The following is a 23,805-nucleotide window of genomic DNA, read 5'->3' as shown; positions in this document are numbered from 1 at the left end:
AGAAACTATTGTGCATCCAGCAATTAGCAAAAACTTGAAGCTAAAACCGAAAGCAGATTTAAGAAAACTGACTATAACATCCGTATACCCGAGGCTCCTCAGTATACACATGCAATATATGGCTGCAGACCATATACTAAAATGCAACATCATTGATACAAGTATAGACGACTGTACCGGAAGTGACGTTCCCGGCTGGCAGCGACAACCTAAGCAGCCTGGAACTAGTAGGCGGAAGTACGTCACTAGTGCTTCCTGTGTCAAAGCCGGTAAGATGGCGACGGACACGCAGGTGAGTGCGGCGCCGGTGTAGATGATTGGTGTGTGTATTTATACACGTGTAACGTATGGTACAGTGCAGTTAGTGTGAGGGTGTACCCGGTTATACAGGTAGGGCGATAGAACAGCGGTATGGTGGTCTGTTGTCGGTGATGGCGGTCTGTTGTCGGTGATGGCCATAGGCGTGCAGCCATACGGAGCTGTGATTCAGAATCCCAGTGCCTGAGAGTGATGCAGTGATCGCGCGAGCTATGGCCAAAGGCACAGACATGAAGCACCCGGCTCTCCACTCGTCGTGGTTCTACTAGTCAGTTTCTAGTCTGCCTTATAACATAAACGTCTCGCTGGTGAATGGCGAGGTACAGACCATGCTCGGATGGGTTTTAAATAGTTGTTACTGTAAATGCTGTATTGTTGACCAACTTTTATATGACAATTCATCATGTACTACATAACGTGCCATTCTCGTAGTCTATGTTTTTCTGCAAACTTATAATCGATTAATTTATAAAGCAACATAGACCATATTTAGTAAAACATGCTTGGATGCGCTAGTAAAGTGTACACATTTAATAAACCATTTAAAGCAACATTCATTGGTAATTTGGTAATGAACTGCGTGCTGAAACAGGTTATCATGGGCCTTCTGTTTCTTCAGTATAGTGCCAGAAATGGTATTGTTCACCATTCTAAATTGGTCTCTAACATGGGTGTGTGCAAGAGAAATAATAATAATAAGGTGGAAGCTCAGTGCTTTCAGTTTCATCCTATGGTTATATCCACATAGGCAGCATGTGAAAACGAATTTTTATAGAAACAGGAGCCAGTGGAAAAACTGTTTCAGTGTGCATTTCCATTGTAAGGGGTTTATCAATAAGTTAATGAAGATGTAACCAGATACTGGGAATGCTGCTATAAGTCTCTGGTTTGTTTAAAAAATAATTTTTTTTTTTGTTTGTTTTGGATTCAATTATATAATATATAATTTTAGAAATCGCTTTCTTAACATTTACTGATATACTGCCAACACAGTCCACAGTGTTTTGCAATTGAGAACAAACACAGTTATAAAACTGGGTAATAACAAAGTCCAGGCTTGCATAATTACATCTATAAGGAAATAGGTTTTGATACAGAAGGTTAATTAAGAAGTATCTGGATGGGGGCAATTGTAATACATTGCAATAAAATTGAAAAATGTGGAGGTTATTGCTCACATCTGCCAGGACTGGTCAGACTGGTGGTCAGTGTTCTGACACATACTACTGGCTGTAGTGCCCACATAGTGCCTGTTCTAACAGGATAAACAGTGGTTTATTCTATTATAAAAGGACTCTGTTGGGCTCTAAGAGCTGGGTGGCAAGTAAAAGAAGCCAAGTGGAGCATCCAGGAAATAGGTGCTGGGAAGGACACTGGAGTGCATATTTGTCCAGCCAAATTGCTGTGTGACAAAGTGCTTAAGGGAACTATATGAATGTACCAATGTTGATTTTGGGGGGGCAGAATGTCCACAGCCATTTTCCAGTCCAGGTGTTATTAGATTGAAATTTTTGCTGATGAAGTAACCATTGTCTGCACTGGGGTCCCAATTGTGCCATCAAATATTGCTTATTTAGACTTTAGCTCCCACCACCCGGATGTGGAAAACATTGACCCAGCCCCAACAAACCACCTAATAGACTGTATGATGTAATTGGTCTTATATTTACCAAAATAGTTTAATACTTTTTGTAGACATGTATATTTCCTGAACCATTAAAGGTAGCCATTGTCAGAAGTCTTTTAATGAAAACCCTTCCTCATACCTACAATGCATGACTGACTACAGACCAGTTATTGAAAAAATGGTTGTAACCCAATTAGAAATCCTTCGGTCAATCTATTATATTTTTGTTCCATTCCAATCAAGATTCAAAAGATGACCTAGTACTGAGCCCTGGTGCCATTGCTAAATTAACTTCTGATGGCAATAGTCAGAGGTGTCATTTCTTTGGTCTCCGTTCTCCTTGACATCTATGCAGTATTTAATTCTGTGGGTCATGAATTTCTAATAGAGCACTTGAAGAGTTTCTCTGACAATTTTTAGTTGTTTTAAATATTTTCTCATGGGCAGATCTTCAGGTGTATACTCCTCTGCACCAGTGCCCATGTCATGTGGCATTCCAAAGGGTTCTATCTAATCTCCAATGCTATTTGGGGTATAAAAGCTACAATTGGATGAAATAATCAGATAACAGGGCCTGGATTACCATTGCAATGCAGATAATGCTCAAGGTTTCCACTTTCCCCAGGGTATTAAGAACACAATATCAGTCCTCAATGTGGTCAAACTAAGATCATGTGCTGAATCTGTGTGTTGCTTGTGACTTGCCACTTAAACATTAGGGGCTAGATTTACTAAGCTGCGGGTTTGAAAAAGTGGGGATGTTGCCTATAGCAACCAATTCGAGCTGTCATTTTGTAGAAGGGACTAAATAAATGAAAGCTACAATCTGATTGGTTGCTATAGGCAACATCCCCACTTTTTCAAACTCGCAGTTTAGTAAATCTAGCCCTAGGTGTCACCCATGGTGATGTCTTTCTTCATTCTTTCATTGGAGGAACATAGCTAGGACCTAGCATTTGAGTTTCCAGACAGGAACTTCCTACACTGATACATGCAATTATGTCCTTATGCATGGGGTTCTGCAATGCACTACCTGGTTCTCCCAGAAAAATGAGTGCAATATAGAATGCATCAACCAGATTATTAACACATTCCTGCCACCCAACACCTGTTTTCAGATCTCTGCACTGGCTGCTTGTAAGATTGTGGTCTATATGAAGATTGGCTTATTGACATTCACATCTCTATATAATCGGGGTCCTAGATACTTGAAGCAGATTCTTATTCTCTATACCCCCAGTCCCTCAATTCGATCTGCAAATGAAGGACTGCAAACAGTATCTATATTCTCTTCTATTTAAAACAGTATGTAGAATATCTTCTACTTCATTTGATACCCCTGCTTTTAGCTTTGTGGCTCCTACTGTTTGAAACATGCTGCCTTGCACAGTCTGAGAGGCTTCCTCTTTAGAACTCTTTGAAAACAGCCTAAGGACTTAACCATTTACTCAAGCATTTGATTTATGCACCAGTAATTGTCATACCCAATGACCAGCTCTCTCCATTATCTTGTTATTGGTTTATATAGTTATTTTTGTATCTTGTTTTAATTTTGCAATTGTTTTGCAAATTTTGCTTTGAGTCTTTTTGGGAAAAGTGATAAATTAATTCAAGTTGAAGTATATTGGATTCCACAAAATATTGGCAATCAGTGTAAGGTACTGACAAAGCAGTAGACTGTACAGAAAGAAAAATCATTATAGCCTCTGTGTTCAAAACTGATTCTAGGGGAAGGCCAGTAAGAAGGGACTAGCAATAATGTGGTAGGGGCATGAGTTAAAGTTTTTGCAGTGTCTTGTGCATATACTGCTGACATCTAGGCAACATGCTCATCTTACACAACTGTTAGGGTTTATTGTTGTGTTAAAAAACACAAAACCACAAACTGATACCTGGCGCTGCAATTACCTTCACACTACAAAGTGTCACCACCCGCATGGTGTTACATCCCCAAAGAAATGCAGCATAAATAGAAAAGCTGGAGGGAGCCTCACAGGAGTGTATATCGATTGATACAATAACAATTGATGAATTAAACATAGACATCCAAGGCTATAATATAAAACATAATTTAATAACAAAACTTAGATACACCCCAAATCACAAGTATTGAGTGGGCTGTGTGTGTGGCAGTGTTGGTCAGAGGGTTGTTGTCTTGCGTAAGCAGTGTAGAGGATGGTAATAGGGTAATCTATGGAAATTAAGATAGTGGTTGAGGAATATCATAACCTTGTCTGAAGAGGTGGGTTTTCAGTGAACGTTTGAAGACTAGAGGAAAGTCTTATTGTGCGTGGGAGGGAATTCCACAAAGTGGGTGCAGCCCGGAAAAAATCCTGTAACCGAGAATGGGAGGATTTTGATAGGCCTGTTACAGATGTTGCCTGGTAAGTAGCCTATATTGACTGGTAGAAAGATTAATAGCAATTTTTTTTTAAAGATTTAGTTCGATTTGGCTCAAAGACATTCAAGATAAATTGGCAGAAAGATATTGTCAAATCCAACGTATGCTATTTGTGGATTGATGCTGAGCTTATACACAATCAAAGGAAATCTTCCTGCATGCATTACGATTGATCGGAGAACAGAATATACACAGCACCAACTCTTTTGTATAGAATCTGCTCTGTTTAATGCATACCAGGTTACACATTTTTATAGTACTTCTGAAGAACTTGTTGATGTGCAAATACAGTTAATGTGTCACAAGCTCAGTTTCCTGACAAGCCTGTGGTTGTACTTGTTCTAGCCTTATGGTGCAATTTTCCAAGCACGTTCTTTGTAATCGGCTACTTCCACAAATGCCATCTTTACTTCTGCTTCTAACATCTTTTGCAAAACTTCTTACAAATTCTAAAATATATACATATATCCCTGAGCATATTAAAATGTGAAGCATTCTAAAAGGTACACAACATTTCATATAAAATACATTGTCATTCCCTACTTTTGATTCACCTTTTAATCTAGAAGCTCTAAACTATACCCTGCCTGTAGTCATATTTGGCTCCTGTGTAGACCCTACTTCACAATACAATTCCCTAAAGGTTTTATACAATGGAATCTTATAGATTCATTCAAGTCTAGTGGCCGTACCAAATAGAATCTAACCTAACTATGGATTTTATGGGAAAGGAATATGGAAAGGGAAGGAGAAAATACACAGTGCGCTCTGCAAGGGTTATATGTCACTTATTTCACAATAGGAGGGATTGTCCATTGTGCTGTATATCTTCATTTGGGTAGGTTCCATCATCGGTAATATTCATGCGGACTCCATGAAAGAGGTTCTTGGAATCTGCCTTGTTCACAAATGGAAGTGGTGCTTGGCATTACTTTAGCGGGGTGTTTAGTACGGCAGTTAAGGTGTGGTAGCTTTAATTTTTCTAGAAGAGAAACACTTAGCTTTAATACTCTTGTTGATAAGCTACATCATCAGTTTTATTAGTGCATATATATACACAATAAGGATTAGTAACAGTCCTTGAAATACAAAATGTATTGGATCTGATATCCATACTCCTATACCCTTGAACCAATTGGTCAGGTTCAGTCATATAAACCATCCTTCTAGATAAGCATCTCCAGTGTGCTCCTTTTAAAAATTTATGTTTCATGTCTTTTATTTCTTGTAAGTGTTCATCAATTATTTCCTCTGGGTCATCTGCCTTATTAAAGAAAAAGATTCAACACTGTGCTCTTTGTTAGTGGGGCTCTGGCACCATCTGATACACCTTTAGGTCTTCAGGAGGGTGTCCACAATACTCACAAATACTTTTCTGTGTTGGGGGTAAACACCTACAGTCATGGGTTGCTCTGTCCTTTATGTGTTTGAGTTGAACTTTCATATTGGAATTTTTCTCATTATGTATAACAATCTCTACACTACTATTGGCGTGAGTCTGTTTTTTCCAGACCTGGCATACTTTTATAGACTGATAAGTACCTACAGCCCACAACAAAAGAAAATAACTTGCAATGAATATACCTCCCGCTAATATCATTGAACACCACTCTCTGGTGTTCCTTGGACCTTTAAGTAACCTGTACCTATACATTTTACTCAGACTCCCCTTGTCTAAAGATCTTGCAGTGCGAAGCATGTATCCAGGTGTCTCTTCCTTGCACCTTCACTGCTGTGGGAGTCATCAATAAGATCTGGTATGTTCCTTCAAACCTGGGTTCAAGAGCTTTTCTCAAATGTTTTTTTTATAACAACCCAATATCCAGGTTCCTACAGATGAGTGTCAGGATCCTGTTTTGGATCTGGAATGGAAGAGAACGCTTTGCGATGGATGTTAGTGAATTGTTTCCTATTTATGCCATTAGTTTTTTAATTTGAATGTACCGTTCAGCCTTTCTACCCACCCACTACTCTGGGGGTGTGTAGTGCTGGCGTGGTACCCACTTCTTCTGGTACCTGCTGTAGTTCCTTCCCATAAAATGGGTACCTCTGTCACTCTCAATCACTTCTGGAACCCCATATCGACATACTACTTTGAATTTTTTTCTTTGCCATTGCTTTGTTGGTTGCTGTTCTAGAAGGCCACACCTCCACTCAGTGACAAAATAGGTCAATGCACACGAGGACATACTCATAGCCAGCTATTTTTGGCAACTGTCTGAAGTCAGTCTGCAGCATTTGGAAAGGGTACAGAGTCAGTGGGGTACTTTTGGATAGGACTTTTACAGTCTTACCAGGATTGTGTAAAGCACATATCACACATCGAGATACATATGCTTGTGCAAATCCAGGAGCCACCCAGTTTCTTTCCAGGTCTTTAACATGGTGTCCTTGGACACATGGGACTCTCCATGTAGGGCTTGTGGCATCAGTGCGTACAATGCTTTTAGCAAACAATAACATTCCTGCAGCCGCCATTCATTTCCTTGTTCCTCTGCCCCCAGCCTTTTCCAGGCCTGTTTTACAACATTTGGGGCTTGTTCTTGAAATTTTATGAGTGTCTCTTAAGTCTAGGATTGGGGATAGGGTCACAACATTTATGCTCACAAGGTTCAGTGGCATTACAGCAGCTTGCTTTGCAGCGGCATCTGCTAGGGCATTAATTTTGGCTTCTGAGGTTTGTTCCCTAGTGTGTGCCTGTACCTTTATCACCGCTAGTTGCTTAGGCAGTTGAAGAGCAGCAAACAGGGACCTAATGAGTTCTGCACAACCTGTGTATGGTGTGCCATCAACATAATATCGGGAACCATCTACAAACCATTTTAAATCAGCATTCGGGAGAAGAAAAAAAAGCTTATGTATTTTCTGTGTTTTGCTGCTGCTGTGACTGACTGTCATTTTCACCACATGCCTGATCAGTGTTTATACCATTAATCAACCCTTCTTTCCCCTCTTTTGAAAACAGTGGCAATTGGGATTCAAAGTTGTGCACCTTTTTAATTTGACCTTTAGAGGGGTTAAGCAAAGCTACCTCATATATAGTGAGCCTGGCTAGAACAAGTGTTTTGTCTGTGCCTGGTTGAAAATTTCTGTTACTGAATGTGGTACCTGTATAATATGTTCATGCCCCAACACCATGGGGGCTTTTTTTTTCCATCAGTAGTGCAGCCGTGGCTACTGATTTAATGCACGTTGGTGCTGCCCTGATTACAGGGTCTAACTGCATAGAGTAGTATGCGAAGGGACTTTCTTTCCCTCCATGTGCTTGTGTGAGCATGTCCCTGTGTTTCATTAAAAAACAGATTAAAAGACTTGTTAAAATCTGGCAAAGCCAGTGCTGGCGCTGAGGTTACATGAGCTTTAAATTGGTTAAACATTTGTTACTGCTCAGGGGAGAATGTAAACGACTTGCTATTGTCCAGAAGTGCCAATGCAGGAGCGCGGATAATAGCTCATAAAGTCTTTTTTCTAAAACACAATAGTCGTACTCAGCGGAATCTATATCACTTAAATCTTTCTAGTGTTTACTTATGTTTGTTGTGGCTGTGGACCAGGGCCGGACTGAGACTTAAAATCAGCCCTGGCATTTAAAGCACACAGGCCCACGTGTTGTGGGCTCCATGCACTATATTGTTGCACACTGATGCTGGCGCAGTGTGCATTGCTGGTGCTGTACAACATGATGTAGTATGAGTGTGTGTGGGGGGGGGGGGGGTATTTATTTCTCCTAATATCCCTCAACATTATATTGTTGGCACCCATATTACATCAATAAATACCATGACAATATATTATTAGTACCCAAATTACAGCTATAAATAACCCCCCACACAACACTCCTACTACATTGATACCCACCCACATTACAGCAACCAGCATCATCCCCCACATTACAGCAAACCAGCATCATCCCCCACATTACAGCAAACCAGCATCATCCCCCACATTACAGCAATACCCTATCATACTTATTAGCAATACTAAGCCCCAAACACACTATAACAATGCCACCACCACGCCACCCCATACTACAGCAATAACACCAATTATACAGGCGCCACTGTAGGAAACCAATGTTTTGCTTTTTTCAAATCTCCCACAAAATAGCAACACCAGAATACTTACCACATATAGTTAACAGGTACCCTTTTCCCTCAATTAAATAGTAATGGCAGAATTTTTATGAATCATTCCACATGAAATAAAACTCTAATAAATATATCAGAAAAAACATAACTATTGAATGATCATTTGAACCCACACGGCCGCATTAAAAGTATTTCCATCTACAGAAAAATGTCAGAGAAAAATATTTTTTATACTACAGTAACTGGATATGCGTCTTTTCTATTCATTTTAAATAACACAGTGTATTAATTAAGGGGGGTAGAGGAGGTGGGTGAGAGATAATTGGATGTGATCCATCAGTTTGATTAGATAGGAAACATTTAGATTATTTACCTGGAGACATCTACCCCCTTGACTCACAGGCAGGGCTGACCAGAGGAATTTTGGGACCCAGTACAGCAACTTCTTTGGGCCCCCGTCATATTCAACAATGAGAGACTTGCCTTTGGCAGATGTTCATATTATGCCACACCGTAGTGCACCCAGTTCATATTATGCCACCCTGTAGTGTGCCCAGTTCATATTATGCCACGCCGTAGTGCGCCCAGTTCATATTATACCACACCGTAGTGCCCCCAGATCATATTATGCCATATAATATTACCATCAATTCATATTTGGCCATGCAGTAGTGCCCACAAATCATATACCATACAGTAGTGCCCCCAAATCATATTATGCCCAGACAAAAAACTCATTCACAAATAAAAATTGGTACAGTATATCAGATACTGAGAGTGTGAGTCCCAGGAGCAACTTAATATACCATTTACAATGCAAACAAAAATAGATATATTGACATAATCACAGACAACATTTATGACAAGCAGTGCTTTTTCCTCTTAATTAAAAGTCTCTGTACAGATAAATATGCAAGAAAATTACAGCGCAATAGTGAGCAATGCATAGTGTTTTAAACTTAATTGGATACACAGTAGTGCCCCCAGTTCATCGAAGGATGGTTAAAAACACATTGCACACGAGAAAATATATGAACTTACCTGATTATGGCATCCTGTGTTCTGTTCTCCTACTGGGCGAGAAGGGATCTGCAGCTGTCAGCTCACACTGCCAGTCGGGAGCACGGGCCGAGGGCAGTGGTCAAAGTGAAAATTTAGAAGTGGGGGTATGGAAGATATGAGTGAATGGAGTATGAAGGCTTGATTTTTTATTTTCTTTTAACACTTGCCCCCTCTGTGCATTCCTATTCTTCATTACTACTTGTGTTTTATGATGGCTGCTTCCTTGATATTCCCATTCTTAAGATGTCTCTCCCTTTACACTTTCTTTTACCTATGCCCTTGCACCATCTTCTTCTTTGTCCCTCTCACTTTACCCCCTTCCCCCCTGGCTCTCACCCCTCTTCTTGCACCCCCTTCCCCCTGGCTCACTCACCCCTCTTCCAGCCCACCTTCCCCCCTGGCTCACTCACCCCTCTTCCAGCACCCCCTTCCCCCCTGGCTCTCTCACCACTCTTCCGGCACCCCCTTCCCCCCCTGGCTCTCTTATCCCTCTTACAGCACCCCCTTCCCTCCTTGCTCCACCTTCTTCCAGCACCCCCTTCCCTCCTGGCTATCATCCCTCAATCTGCACCCCCTTCCCTCCTGGCTGTCACTCCTCTTCCAGCACCCCCTTGCCTTCTGGCTCTAACCCCTTTTCTATCACCCCATTCCCCCTGGCTTTCCCACACTCGTGAAAACCGACCCCCTGTGCAAGAATTGTGGCACACCCCCCTCCCGAAAAAATCGCGGCACCCCCCGCGACCCCTGTGCAAAAATCGCGGCACCCCCCTCCCGAGACCCCTGTGCAAAAATTGCGTCACCTCCCCCCCCCGCGACTCCTGTTTCAAAAATCACGACACCCCCCCTTCCGCGATCCCCTCCCTATTCAGAAAAAAAAATACAAACTGGCCCTGCTGTGGACTACACAAACCAAAACATATTGCATCCTTCTACTCATTGAGAGTTGGATAAATGCAATCTGGATTACCTAAAGGGTCTCTCTCTTTAGCTGAGAAGTGTGTTGGTTCTGTGAGAACGGTGCGTCCAAGATGTGCCTGCAAACAGCTAGCAGAAATTTGCAGCTAGTGTAAAGAATATCGGAGCATACCAATCGGCCATGATTAATTGAGCTATAGCAGTCTTGTTAAACCATGGCTAAACTGTGCCAAAACAGGCTACAAACGTTTTGTTTTTTTTTGGTGCTAAAAGCTTACCATCATTACTGTGCCACAAACCTGTGTGGGCAGGTTCACATCCTCCCTGCTTGCCAGCTGGAGAAGTTCTGTGAAGAACAAATGTTTTGCATAGAGATTAACATTTGTTCACTAGGGATTACAGTAACTGTCATTAATTTACATTTTTGTTCTTCAATCCTTTTTCTGCTGCTGACTTCACTACTTTTCCAGCTCTGGTATTAAACAATTTGCCAATCAGTGTGTGTCCACCCCCTATCACCGTGTTTCTCTCACTCTCTTGTAAACCATCAGGTAACCAGTGAACATTTTGTACAGTAAGTGGCTGCTCATTAAACACTTATTTACGTGTTTCTCTGTGTAGCTTAACTGTGGTGCTATGCGTTTCATGTCATGAAAAAATGATTTCCTCAAAGGGGCAGTCCCTAATCTCACAAACAGGGGATGTCAGAGTGATGTGACCTGGGCACGTGTTCAAAGCCACTCCTATGTCATCATCATCTAGCACAGTCCCCTTGAATGACTCTTATGTCTCTTCCTGTATTTCAATCATTCCATAACACACAGTCCTTTCATAAGGTTCCAGACATTCAGCTATTTTAAAAGCAAAACTGTCTCTCTCCAAATCAGAGTACTCTCGTTGGACACCTCGCATTGTGCCTGCAAATCACTCAGCATTTTCTCAACAGAATCTCCCAATTACCAAACATTCACGTATATTTTCAGATTCTGTGTTTTCCCTATCGAAAGTATAAATGTATTCACTTGAACAAGTATCGCTCACAGACGGGATTTTATCTTGTAACATTTCTTTATGGGCATAACAAACCCCCCTAATTTCTGAGAAACATTCATCAGCGCCATTTTCACATAGATTAAAACTGCTTGTAATATCTACATGTAAAAGCTCACTTCCACCTTACTCTATTTCACAGAGATAATTATTTTTCTCTACTTCAAAAACAGAAACGTCTTTTTGGACCCCAGCCAGCTGGAGGTCAGTGTTTTTTCCTGACACTATTTAAACATTATTTGCAGTCTTGTCCGTCCGTTTATTTGTGCAGTGACGGACCACGAAGTTTAAATCTTTTTGCATCTCTTCAAAAGCTTACAGGCATTACATTTATAAATGTACAACTTTTTTGACCTTAAAACAAAAGAAAAACAAAACAATACTCACTCCCTCACTTATAGAGGAAGAAAAAATAAATGATATCCTCCAGCCTACAATTTTGAAACTACAAGTCCCAGCATTAAACTATGTAAATATATGCTTCAATGTGTTGTCTCCACTCCACTCCACTCTTACATTTACATCTCCACATATATTTTGATTTTACAGATCTCTTAACTTCCCTGTGCCACCTCGAACAATCTCTTGGGGTTTGAGCTCAATACCCCTTTTGATATTGTCACATTACCACTTGCAATACTCTAGTTACTCCAGCCACACATGTCAATTCCTTCTCTTACATCTGCCATTTCTGCACATTCATGTTCATAAATCAATTTCTCCATGGTTTACAGCTACGTTTCACATTTTTCTCTGAAGTTATGTTTATCAATATATTTTGACATACTCTTTATCATGTGTTGTATCTTAATTGGATCAAAACTACCATTTTTGGTCAAACCAAACTTCTTAAATAATTCACCCATTCCCACACAAAATTCCTTGCCATGGATTTATTCCATTATGTCCATAAGTGTTCCTAGAAACATCAGATTCTGTACTATTGTTATTACCCATGATCAAATTACCTTATGATTTTGTCAAAATACCTTATGACTTTTAGTTATAACTATTGTTATTTCCCCTGGTCTAAATACCTTATGACCTGAAACAACAATTAATACAATCTGGACCCGTACCTGGGTCCCAAAGAATCAAGTTCCTTATCAAGTTGTGTATCTTATGGATTCCTATGCAATGACATTAAACTTTGACCATCAAGTTTTCAAAGAACAACAGATAATATGCAAAACATACCTTAAACAAAACAAATATTAAAGTTTTCCTCTGATTTGGCTTTTATGGTCGAGGCACAGCGACACACAGACCAGGCAGGACAGTAGAGACACACAGAGGCAGAGCAGAAAATTACTGACCACATGGATTTATGCATATGTGTTCCTCTCTGATCCGACGATTGTTCCGTGGGTCAGTGGATGCTGACCATCTCGGTGGGACCTCCAAAGAAATGTCAAATCCAACGTATGCTATCCGCGGATTGATGCTGAGCTTATACACAAAGGAAAACTTCCTGCATGCATGCATTGCGATCAATCAGAGAACAAAATATGCACAGCACCATCTCTTCTGTATAGACTCTGCTCTGTTTAATGCATACCAGGTTACACAACGTCTTATTCAGCAAAGATGGTAAAAGATGCAGAGAGAATAGATACATTTGGGTATCTTTCCCATAGAGGTGATGCTGAAGCCCGTAGGAGCTTGTACCTAAAGGAATTGGCTGTTTTTGCTTGTGGAAGGTAATACAATATCGTATTGAATATCATCCTTAAAGTAGGAAGCAAGATCTTTGGAAGTGTTGATGGTCTGGGGGGGTGGGGGGCTGGGAAGAGATCTGAATGTACTATTGAGGTGTTTGGGGTTAGAAGCCTGAGTGAAATGCGAGATTATAATTATATTTGGTAGTTAAAACCGCATTTTGGTTAATAGCAAATATTTGAGAAAGTCAAGTATGTGACTTCCTCTAATGACTTTTTTTTTTTTTTGCCAACGGGTTTGCCTTATGTGCCACATTAAATAAAGTCCTGTGGTGATGACATGACATCCCTTTACTTTACTGCAAGTGGTTATTGCAAATTTAAATTCCTATGCCTCCCAAATAGATCATTTGAGAATATTTTTACTCGAAAACAAGTGAACTGAGCCAATTGAATTGGTAATTATCATATTTTGAACTTTTGGGGGTACTTGAGAAGAGGTTTGGTAAATTGTTCTAAAGGGCGTTTTTAGTCTATTTGACTTTGTAAGGCCAAAAATGCTGCTTAGGACATTAGGGGGCGTATTCAATTGTCGGCGTTAACGCTGAAAAACGAGCGCTCAAAAAATATTACCGTTTATACGGTAATATTGCGCGCGAAAACCGATAATACAGTAGTTTACTCGCGGAATTTCAGATTCCGCGAGTAATTACCGTATTAACGGTAACATTTTTTGAGCGCTCGTTTGTTAGCGTTAACGCTAACAATTGAATACGCCCCTAAGGGGTAGATTTGAAAATAACAATGTGGCCCGCGCAATTTCAATGCAGATTTTTGCTCGCGGCTCACAGAGCTGAAGGAAAAATAAGCGGAGAAATTACCGTAGTAACGGTAATAATGCACAGCTATTACTGTAATAACGGTAATTTTGCGCAGGCTGATTTTTCTGAAGAACAAGGCGGAAAATTGAATCTTCCCCTAAGGGTTAAAAATACACCCCTTCCCTAAAATGCCAAAAACCCAATCCTTGTTCGAGCTATTTCTCTTCTGTTGTGAAAATTCACCAATTTGCATGAGAATAGTACTTAATTGATCCAAGTAACTTATGATATTTATGAATATTATAACTATCTTCAAATTTCTGCTGATATATGTCAATGTTTATTTACATTTATTTATATAGTGACACATTCTCAGCAGTGCTTTAAAATTTGGAACAAACATTGCTCTATTTTTAAAAATATAAACGTGAGTCTTCAGTACCAAAGACTGGTTTTCACCACACAAGTTTCTGAACATGTCACAGCTCTGATCCAAGCAGATTTCAAGCTGGAAAGGGTTACAAAAAGACCTGTAAAGTCTAAAAAAAAACAACAAATTGAAGTAGAAGAATTCTCATGTTTGTGGCAGGGCCTGAAGTGGGCTGTTCATGCAAGACAGCCCACCAATATCCATGAGTTGAAACATTCCTGTTAGGAGGAATGGGCTAAAATTTCTCCAAGCCGATGTGGACTGGTCAATTATAGTAAACGTTTGAAGTCAATGTTGCTTAATGGGGTTACTGAAAGCATAGGTTCACATACTTTTTCCAACAAAGACATTTAATGTTAAATAATTTTGATTAATACATGAATGAAAAAGTATATCTTTTCGTGTGTAGTTTGATTTATTATGCTTTCTTTATATAAAACCTGTGTGCTGAAGACTGATTGAGCACAGTTGTTAGCATTGTTGCCTTACAGTCACGGGGGCATGGGCTTTATTCAAGAGTTTTTTTTTTTGTTTTTTTTGTTTCTGTTGTTTTTTACTGTACCTCTATCCGACTTATACCCTTTGTTTGTTATTTCTTTATCCAACTCATAATTCTTCTTTCAACTTACACAGGTGCAGGACACACTAAGAAAGTTTGCAACTAAAGTCACCACAGCAAGTGTGAAGGAACGCAGAGATATCCTTACTGATCTGAAATTATGTATTTCTGCAAAAGGTGGGTTTAACTCAATGTGTGGGGTTAGTAAAAACATGTTTCTCTATCTTCCTTTGTGGGACACCGGGGACATTGGAGGTATAGAGTAGGAACAGGGTAAACTGGCACTTTAAATTTCTGTTTACTAAGCCCTAGCTCCTCCCCCTCTATACCCCACTTTCTGTAAGCCTCAGTTTAGTGCCCGGTGAATGGGCTGCGTTTGGGCTGAGTAGCAGTCCAATTCTGTTTTTATTTTTGTTTTTATGCTAATCGGAGACTTGTGTCTCCTGGTCCTGACATCCAGCCACGATCTCCCAAGTATTCCAGTCAAGTTTTATCTGTACAATAAATTACTGGATTGCATTGTTACTGTTGCTGCATTGTTGCTGTTATTTAATTTTGAAAATGGTGACATAGTTTAGTAAAATGCTGTATATTGAAGTGTTGTCTTTTTTCTACTCTTACAGATCTGCCAGAGGTTGCTGTTAAAGGACTCTGCAAGTTATTCTGCCTAACATTACATAGATATCGGTAAGTGAACCAGTGGGCTTTGACAGGGTTATGGGGTTTTGCTGTCATCTGTGACCTACTACCGCTGACCATGTCTATTGGTGCCACTTGGCCAAACCAGATATTTACTATCGACCATTTTCAATTGAGCACTGTATTGTTGCCACCACAGAGGTCCTTCGCCCATACCTGGAAGCACACTCTCCTGGGTAGTGTGTAGAGCTGCTGCAGCACCTATTTGCTGGTCACTTATGCGAATATCTCCCGTTCGTTAACTTTTGATCATGACTCCTGGGTAGCGGACTGCATGTTTGGCTCAATGCAGGACAGACAGGAGATGGATTGCAATGTTAGCTCTAAACTGTTGGTTACAGGAACAAAGCAGAGTATTTACAGTGAAAAATGTTTGTTTCTCATACACGTCTTACAAGAGATGTTGCACAACACTGAACAGTAGTAATAAACACTTTACATACACGCCTTACATGTATTTTTATATATAAAACATGCTGACCGGTGTAAATCAATCTTTTTTCCTTTAAACAGTCAAATTTAACAGGTGGATTAGTCTGGACCATCCTTTTATTTTTTAAATTGTACTCCGTGGTGGTGTGTGTGTGTTTACCCTGAACCAGAGCAAGTGAGTGGGGTCTCAGCCCCTCCCTTTCAAGACGTGCTCTAAGACTGGCAGATATTAACTTTAAATCTCCCACCCAAATTAATTCCATGATGTTTGTCCCTGGGGTCTGGTGCTGTCTCCAAGACAAATTTGGCTCCTGGAGAATGGGAGAGCAGCAGCCCTGCTGAACACAACACCCCCTAGTAGCCAAACACCACCTTCCCCTTCAGCCACAACAAATAGTAGTAGGGTCCTCAATTGACTAATTGAATATGGCAAATGGTAGGAATATAGTATGAGAGAAGTAATGTATACCAGAATAATTTAATAAGTCATATAAAAACAGATTAAAACAGAATGAACACGTATTCCCTTGAGAAAGTCCGGTTGGATGAAATGCTGTCCACCTTACAGTGACATAATTGTTTTGTCATTTTACAGAGATGCAGCATCCCGTCGAGCTCTGCAGTCAGTTGTCCAGCAGCTGCTGGAATCCCAGCCAGATGTAACTGCTAAGAATCTTCTGCAATCTCTCCAAACATTTGGGGTGGGAAACAGGAATGTAGAGCCCAGGTAATTTCAGGAGAGTACTGGACTGGTCTCAGTATTACTTCATTCTTATGGCTTTCAGACATTCATTTTATTTGTTATATGTTTTGCAGCAAGAGCAGTGGCTCGGCAGCGACATTAGCCTTGTCATGGACTTGTGTCATTGTCAGGGTTGTGTTTTCCACCCCAGACAAACAGCAAGGGGAGACATGGAAAAAACTGGTATGTATTTGACGTACATCTCCTGTGACTTATTTTGAAATCTTAATAGGCAATGTATAACACCACTCATTTACAAAAGTGTAAAAAGCCTTTTTTATGTAGAAATGTTTTTTTCCAGCCTAGCGCAAACATAACATTATGGTCACAGTCTACATTTTGGAAATACCACTGGAGAATGCGCCTACTTTTGAAAGGTTGCGGGACACACACTTAAGAGCCATGTACTTTATCTAGACCTTTTGTTTTTTTCTTCTAAAATGCAGCTTATGCAAGCCTTTCTATCGCTCCAATTAATCATGACATTGAGTGAGTTTGAATATTGTCATTACATGGTTGTTTGTGTGAATGTGGTTACCCGCATCAAATGCTCTTTGTAGACACAGATGATATCCCTGTGAATGTCCCCATCTTGACATGCATGTGCTCCCTGTAAATAGGGACACATTAATACAAAAATCAATATATAATGTCACAAATTGTCATATGCAATGTGTGGTGTGTTTTCACTCTCCTAAACGACGGATAATATGTTGTGTTTCAGAGTCAAGGGTAAGTAAACCGTACTTATCAAAGGCGGATAGATCTCTTTTCAGTTGTATCTAGAAATGTTCCGTAATGTCATAGTAGCTTACCCGTGGCATATTTTCCTTTTACGGGTGATTTTTTTTTTTTTTGTGCGGACTAAATGTCATTGCTGTTTCATGAGTAGTACTCTTCTTTGATAGGTGGAGTGTCAGTCATTTCTGTTGATGGAGATATTAGGAGGCTCACACAGACATGCTGTAATAGGATCTTCAAAGAAGTTGAACAAATTATGGAAGGAGGTGTGTGATGGCTTCATATTCTGTTCATGGACATATATTCTGTTCATATACTAACAATCTTACTATGTTAACTTGCTTTTTCCCCACCCCCAGAATCCTCATCTTGTGGCAAAGTATCTAGACATTGTTTTAAGTCTTGAGCCCAACCAAAATTTTGCTGGCATTCTTGGACTCTCTGTACATTTCTGTTTGAAGCAGAATGAAATGGACATTCTTAATAAGTACAGGGTAAGTTTGAGGAGCTTAAAGCACTTTTCTTTGAAATAGACATTGAATGATTGATGTGCCACTATACTTTCTATGATTTACTATCCAACATTCTGTCCCTTACTTCTACAGAGTAATCTTCTAGATTTCTATGTGAAAACGGTTCTCATGAGTAAAGTGAAACCCCCTAAGTACATACTGGTAAGGCATCTTCCTATTGGCTGTTTTATGGTAATGTAAGCATCTTAGAGTATAATTGTTTTATGTTTTAATGTTTTGATTGCAGGAAAGTTGTGCCCCATTGCTTCAACATCTGTCTCATGCTGAGTTTAAAGACCAAGTGTTACCAGTGTTGCAAAAGTCTCTTCTACGTAGCCCTGAAAATGTGATTGAAAGTAAGCACTTCTATAATTCAATTTGAAGAAATTGGTTGAGACATCAGACGCACTATAATTGGTTGAGAAATTAATCGATTTTGCATATTTATTTTCCTTTCAGCCATTTTTTCCCTATTTGCATCTGTGACACTTGACCTGAGCCAGTATGCACTTGACCTTGGGAAAAGCTTGGCCGGTATGTATTATTGTACATTTTTTAAAATCTTTATTTGGAACCTAGGGTAAACGCATTTAACTACTTTTTGTCCAATTTGCATGGCTTGGTGTTTAGGTTTGTACTATCCTGTTATTTTCATAGTGGTCATTCATTTTTTTAGGGCAGTTGAAGTCTAACAACCCCCAACTAATGGATGGAGCAGTAATTGCTTTGCAGAACCTGGCCCATCAGTGCAGTGACTCAACTGCTGTGGAGGCTCTGGGAAAACATTTGTTTGCTATCCTGGGAGGTGAGAAAACAATATGTCTTTCTTGATCTGGTTTGTCTACCTGAAATGGTTTTTATTTATCAACTGTAATTTGCAGGTTCAGAAGGAAAACTCACAGCTGTGGCTCAGAAGATGAGTGTTCTCTCAGGTAAAGATGTCTTTTTACTCTATTGCTCTGAATTAGCTATCAATCTTCTATTAATTCCTAATGAGTTTCACAAGGCCAAAAGGGTTAAGACATTAACTGCGACAGAATGGTCTTATGCTGGCACCCTGTTGGGGTTTGGTTTACAGATATGTATTGGGGTTTCTCTTACTGGCATTAACCTGCAGTTACTGACCACTCCTGCTGGTGCTACTTAGTCACCAGTCACTCACCGACTAAAAGTTAGTGAATGCCATTGTGGTGCCCCTAGTTGTGCTGCCACATTCACCAGCACCTGAAGCTGCTTACTTTTGGCTGATGTGTGTAGCTCCTGCAGGTGGTGACAGTGGCTAGGTCCTCCTGACTACTTGCTCTGGATCAGGACTCCTCAGTAGCGGCAGAGCGTTGGCTCAGGATACATCTGTAGGTCACAGAAATACAGCAGGTATATGCATCTTGGAGAAATAGAACAGGTTCTTGAAGACAAGTAATGTTTATTGTTCATCAATAGCTCCTAGAATAACTGTTCCACAGAACATATACTTAAAGTTAGTGGATATACAAACACTCAATATGGTACATGTTGGAGTTAAGTAAATGTTGAATTGCTATGCTCACTCCTTACAAGTATCAATCCTAATGATGTCTGCTACCTTTGCAATCACTTCTGTTAGTGTTAAGGTGCAATGCTCCCTGTGATAATCATATTTTGTTACTCATCTGGTGGAAACTTATAAATATGTTTGTCGTTCTGCTGTATGCACAGGAATAACAGCAAATCAACATGTCCAACCAGTGAAGGATTTTTTTTTTGTTTTTTTTAAAGGTATTGGCAGCTTAAGTCACCATGTTGTTTTCGGCACTTCAAGTCAGGAGTTGAGTAGGACAATTTTAGAACTGTTCATTCCTTTTCTTCAGCAAGAAGGTAAGAGCATTTCTTTAGCTCCCTTTTCATGTGGTGGAGCAGCCATAATTTGATTTGTAATAGATTAATTTTTTTGTGTTGAAATGCCTTTATTGTATCGGATGAAACATAGATAAAGGATGGATCTAATATAATAAAACTTATAGTTCACCCCCTCACCAGTATGTCCTACTTAAGCAAAATATCTTATATAGACCCTGATTTTATACTATCTTGGAGTTTACACAGTTTTTCCTGTTTCGTTGAAAAATTTAATTTCTTGTTGTGTTCCTCATTGTACATTTCTCTATTGTTATGGCATTTCTGCTACATTCAAATTTGAATTTAATATATTTTGCACTGGATCTAGTTAGAGGTTACTTCATCATAACCAATAACAACCAGATAGCCCGGTTGCGTAATACATATAGCACCTGTCATGCTTGTGTTTGGATGCACATCTAGCTCAAGGGCACTGAGTTTAGTTTTTCATTAGTGTGTGTGTGTGTGTGTGTGTGTGTGTGTGTAGTTTTTCATTAGTGTGTGTGTGTCATTTGTATGTTCTATCTGTGTTTGTGAGAGTTTACAATGGGTGCTCCGGTTCCTTCTCACATTCCAAAATTATACGTGTTGGCTTAATTTGGCTATGTGTGCATTTGGTTCATTCTCCAGACATATACTTTGTTGTTCCCCTCACATCTGTGAATATGTCATTATATCTATTACTTGTAGCAGCTGCCCTTTACTTTTTTCACGACACCTTATGTGTATTTCTCTTCCATCCTATCTGTGGGACACTGCTAGCAAGGGGTTGTGTGAGGGGAGTGTAGTTTGGCACTTAGCTAGTTAACTTTGTTAATGTATCCTGCTGTCAAACCCCTCCCCTCTGCAATCCCCCTGTAACCTCTTCAGTTTTAATTGAGTGCCCAAAGGAGTTGGGCTCACTTATGCTAGGTAGTCATTTTTTTTTTACTTAATATACTTTATTTAACTTAAATTTAAATTTTTATTCCCTACAGAGGTGTCCTCCGTCCTACACACAGAGCACACTCGTTTAGGAAAAGAAGCAGCTGTCAGACAGAGAGTTGGACGGCTCTCACTGACAGCAGAGTTTTTTTTTTAAAAAAAACAATTTTTTCCAGCTTCTTCTCGGTGCTGTAAAGTGGCTTATTTAAGCCGCTGTCACACCGATCGTTACTTGACTACCGGTGCTGCCACGAGAGGTAGAGAGCGCCGGTAATCGCTAGCGCTGGAGGCTGCCATTTTCTGGACTATACCAAGTACCCTCCTCAGAAAAGGAGGGGGGGGTACTTGGTCTTTACTTTTAGCGGCTACACTGATGATAAGTGTCGATTACTGCTTAGGAAGAAGCAGTAAATCGCCATTACATGCATCTTGGTGTTAAGATGGAGCAAGTGCGGGATGGGGAGAGCTAGGATAATAGATTGGGTGGGGTACGCATTCTTGGTGCGAAATATTCCGACACCGAGAAGTCCTCCAAATAAAAGACGAATCTGTAAAAAAACAATGTAAAGAAAAGCAGACTTATCTGTATACCGAAGTTGCAGATGTCCAATTGGCGCAGGATGCTGACCGCAAATGAGTCCGACTACTGATCTGTCCGTCAAGAGATTTTAGCGTCAGTGCGATTCCTTTTCAATTAAAGCGACAATGTTTGGTTAAGTGTTTCAACACTTAGCCTGCGGGGTTTGACGTTGCCGCTTCTATCCCTCTCTGATTCGGAGAGATCCTCAGAAGAGGAGGGCGAGATTTTGGAGAATTCTGATTCCGAACACATTACAGACCTAGAGGAATCTCCCAGATAACAAGGGATTGATGACCTGGTGGTAGCAGTGCGGCAGGCACTTGGACTTCTAGACCTAGAGGAGACTAGAGCTACAGATCGCAGTCTCTTTAAAAAGGTCAGAAGGTGGGTGATCCGTTTTCCTCCATCTGTGGAGTTGAAAGAGATCTCAGAAGCACCCTGGAAACAACCTGATCGCAGGTTTGTTATTCCACAAAGGTACCTTCCTCTATACCCACTGCAGGAGGTTGGGAACAGGTCTCAAGGGTTGATACGCCAAGTGGCACGCTTAGCTCGCCACACCACACTCCCTGTTCCAGGGACAGCCTCCCTCCAGGATCCTACTTACCGTAAGATGGAGGCTTTATTAAAGTTCATGTACATGGCAGCAGGTACTTCATTCAGACCCATGTTTTCATCAGCATGAGTTGCAAGGGCTATGGAAACATGGACTGACCAGAGGTGGCAACAGGTCTGCAAGATTCAGACTTGCTTCCCCTGGCCCTTCACCTCAAGGAGGCTTCAGGATACGTTTATGAAGCTGCCCAAAACGCAGCTTGCATTTCCTTCTCTGTTTCCGTTGCGGCCAGGAGGACCCAATGGTAGAGGTCCTGGGATGCAGACACCGAATCAAAGAAATCTTTGTAGTCTCTCCCTTATTCAGGTGGAGTGTTATTTGGGCCTGAATTGGACAGCATTATTTCCCAGGCCACAGGAGGCAGAAGTAATTTCCTACCAGTCAATGTCCCAAAGCCTAGGACACCCAGGTTTGGCTCATTTAGACAGCCATTTCGGGGTAGCTCATCTGGTCAGGGACAGACACACAGGTCCATACCATCTGGTACTAGAGGACACTCGCACGAGGTAGGTCTTCCTCCTCCACGAGCCGTCCTTCTTCCAAACTCCTGTATAAACCTGCAGCTTGATTGTTCCCTTCCCCTCCCTTTGTACGGCGGCTGTAGTGGGGGGGCGTCTGCTTCTGTTCAAAGAGCAGTGGGCAGAGTCCTCGGAAGACAGTTGGATTTGCGGGATTATGCGAAGAGGTTACATAATGGACCTATCAGGCCCAGCCCGTTGTCGGTTTTTCACGACCAGCGCACCCTGCGACCCACAAAGGTTCCGGAACAACAAAGGGGACAAGATTTCCAACCTCTTTTTGGTCTGAAGGCCAGATGGCTCCTTCTCACGGACCGCTGTCACTCCTGGAGCCTCCCCGATAACCGGCGCTGCCACTGCAGGCATAGAGCGCCGGTTATCGGATGTTTCATATGGCGGCGGCCATCTTGGATTCGGAAGGGGCCACAGAGTCGCTGCAGACAAAAAGAAGGGGGCTATACCTGGATCCCCCCCCATGCATAGGAGGGGGCATCAGGTATCTTCCGCTGCGGAGACCTCCCATGGAGGTCTCCACTACTCTGCCACAGAATACTTTTTATTTTTCTATTTGGCCACAGAGTCGCTGCAGAAGCAGCATTACTGAAGGGGGGGAGTTAACACATAGAGCTCCCCCTCCTTCCAGAGAGAGAGATGGTTTTTCCCAGTCTTCTGGCGCCAAGGAGAAGCCCGGGAAGAGAGAACAGATCTGAGGGAGCAGGCACCAGGATACTGCTGTTGGACTTCTCCCCTGTTTGGCCTATGGGCTGAGTATCTGATTTATTTAAACACATTTTCTATATTGCTGTGTACAAGTGGGCTAGTAGTTTATGTTATAGTTCTCCTACCTGCTTAAGTATTATTTTGTGTTTTAATATATTACAAGTACAACTTTTATATGTAGATTAGTTGATTCTTGTAGTTTACTCTTTTCTCTCCACACATTTATATCTCTCTCTCTACTCAGAATTTTTTTTCAATTTAAGTCTGTGTGTTTGGTGTGCCTTCCTTTATTAAGAAATGTCAGATAAGGGAAAGGGCTCTATGGCAAAATATTTCACATGTTCAAAATGTCATGTAAAATTACCTTGTGGGCAGAAGGACCCGTCGGCGCTCTGCTCTGTTTGTGAAGTGGGGGTCCCCCCTGCGCAAACCCAACAGGTTTCAGCCCCTCCATCGGAGGAACCGGCCTAGGTGGCCTCCCTGACACAGTCGGTTTCCTCTTTAGCACAGATGGTTT

General features: G+C 40.9%; 1 protein-coding gene across 1 annotated transcript in view; it reads left to right on the top strand.

The window, feature by feature from the left end:
* The first annotated feature begins 250 nt into the window (after positions 1-250).
* Positions 251-23,805, top strand: part of GCN1 (GCN1 activator of EIF2AK4) — a 94,431-nt gene continuing 70,876 nt past the window's right edge. Inside the window, exons 1-13 of the mRNA XM_075214860.1 lie at positions 251-292; positions 15,004-15,106; positions 15,553-15,616; positions 16,656-16,787; positions 16,877-16,985; positions 17,711-17,809; positions 17,903-18,037; positions 18,149-18,217; positions 18,303-18,411; positions 18,515-18,589; positions 18,732-18,860; positions 18,937-18,987; positions 19,811-19,909. Of these exons, the coding sequence (XP_075070961.1) occupies positions 275-292; positions 15,004-15,106; positions 15,553-15,616; positions 16,656-16,787; positions 16,877-16,985; positions 17,711-17,809; positions 17,903-18,037; positions 18,149-18,217; positions 18,303-18,411; positions 18,515-18,589; positions 18,732-18,860; positions 18,937-18,987; positions 19,811-19,909 (1,192 nt within the window). The 5' untranslated portion in view covers positions 251-274. The remainder of the gene's footprint in view (positions 293-15,003; positions 15,107-15,552; positions 15,617-16,655; positions 16,788-16,876; positions 16,986-17,710; positions 17,810-17,902; positions 18,038-18,148; positions 18,218-18,302; positions 18,412-18,514; positions 18,590-18,731; positions 18,861-18,936; positions 18,988-19,810; positions 19,910-23,805) is intronic.

The sequence above is a fragment of the Mixophyes fleayi genome, chromosome 1 (genome assembly GCF_038048845.1).
Source record: "Mixophyes fleayi isolate aMixFle1 chromosome 1, aMixFle1.hap1, whole genome shotgun sequence".
Classification (NCBI taxonomy): Eukaryota; Metazoa; Chordata; class Amphibia; order Anura; family Limnodynastidae; genus Mixophyes; species Mixophyes fleayi.
This window is presented reverse-complemented; position numbering and strand designations above follow the sequence as displayed.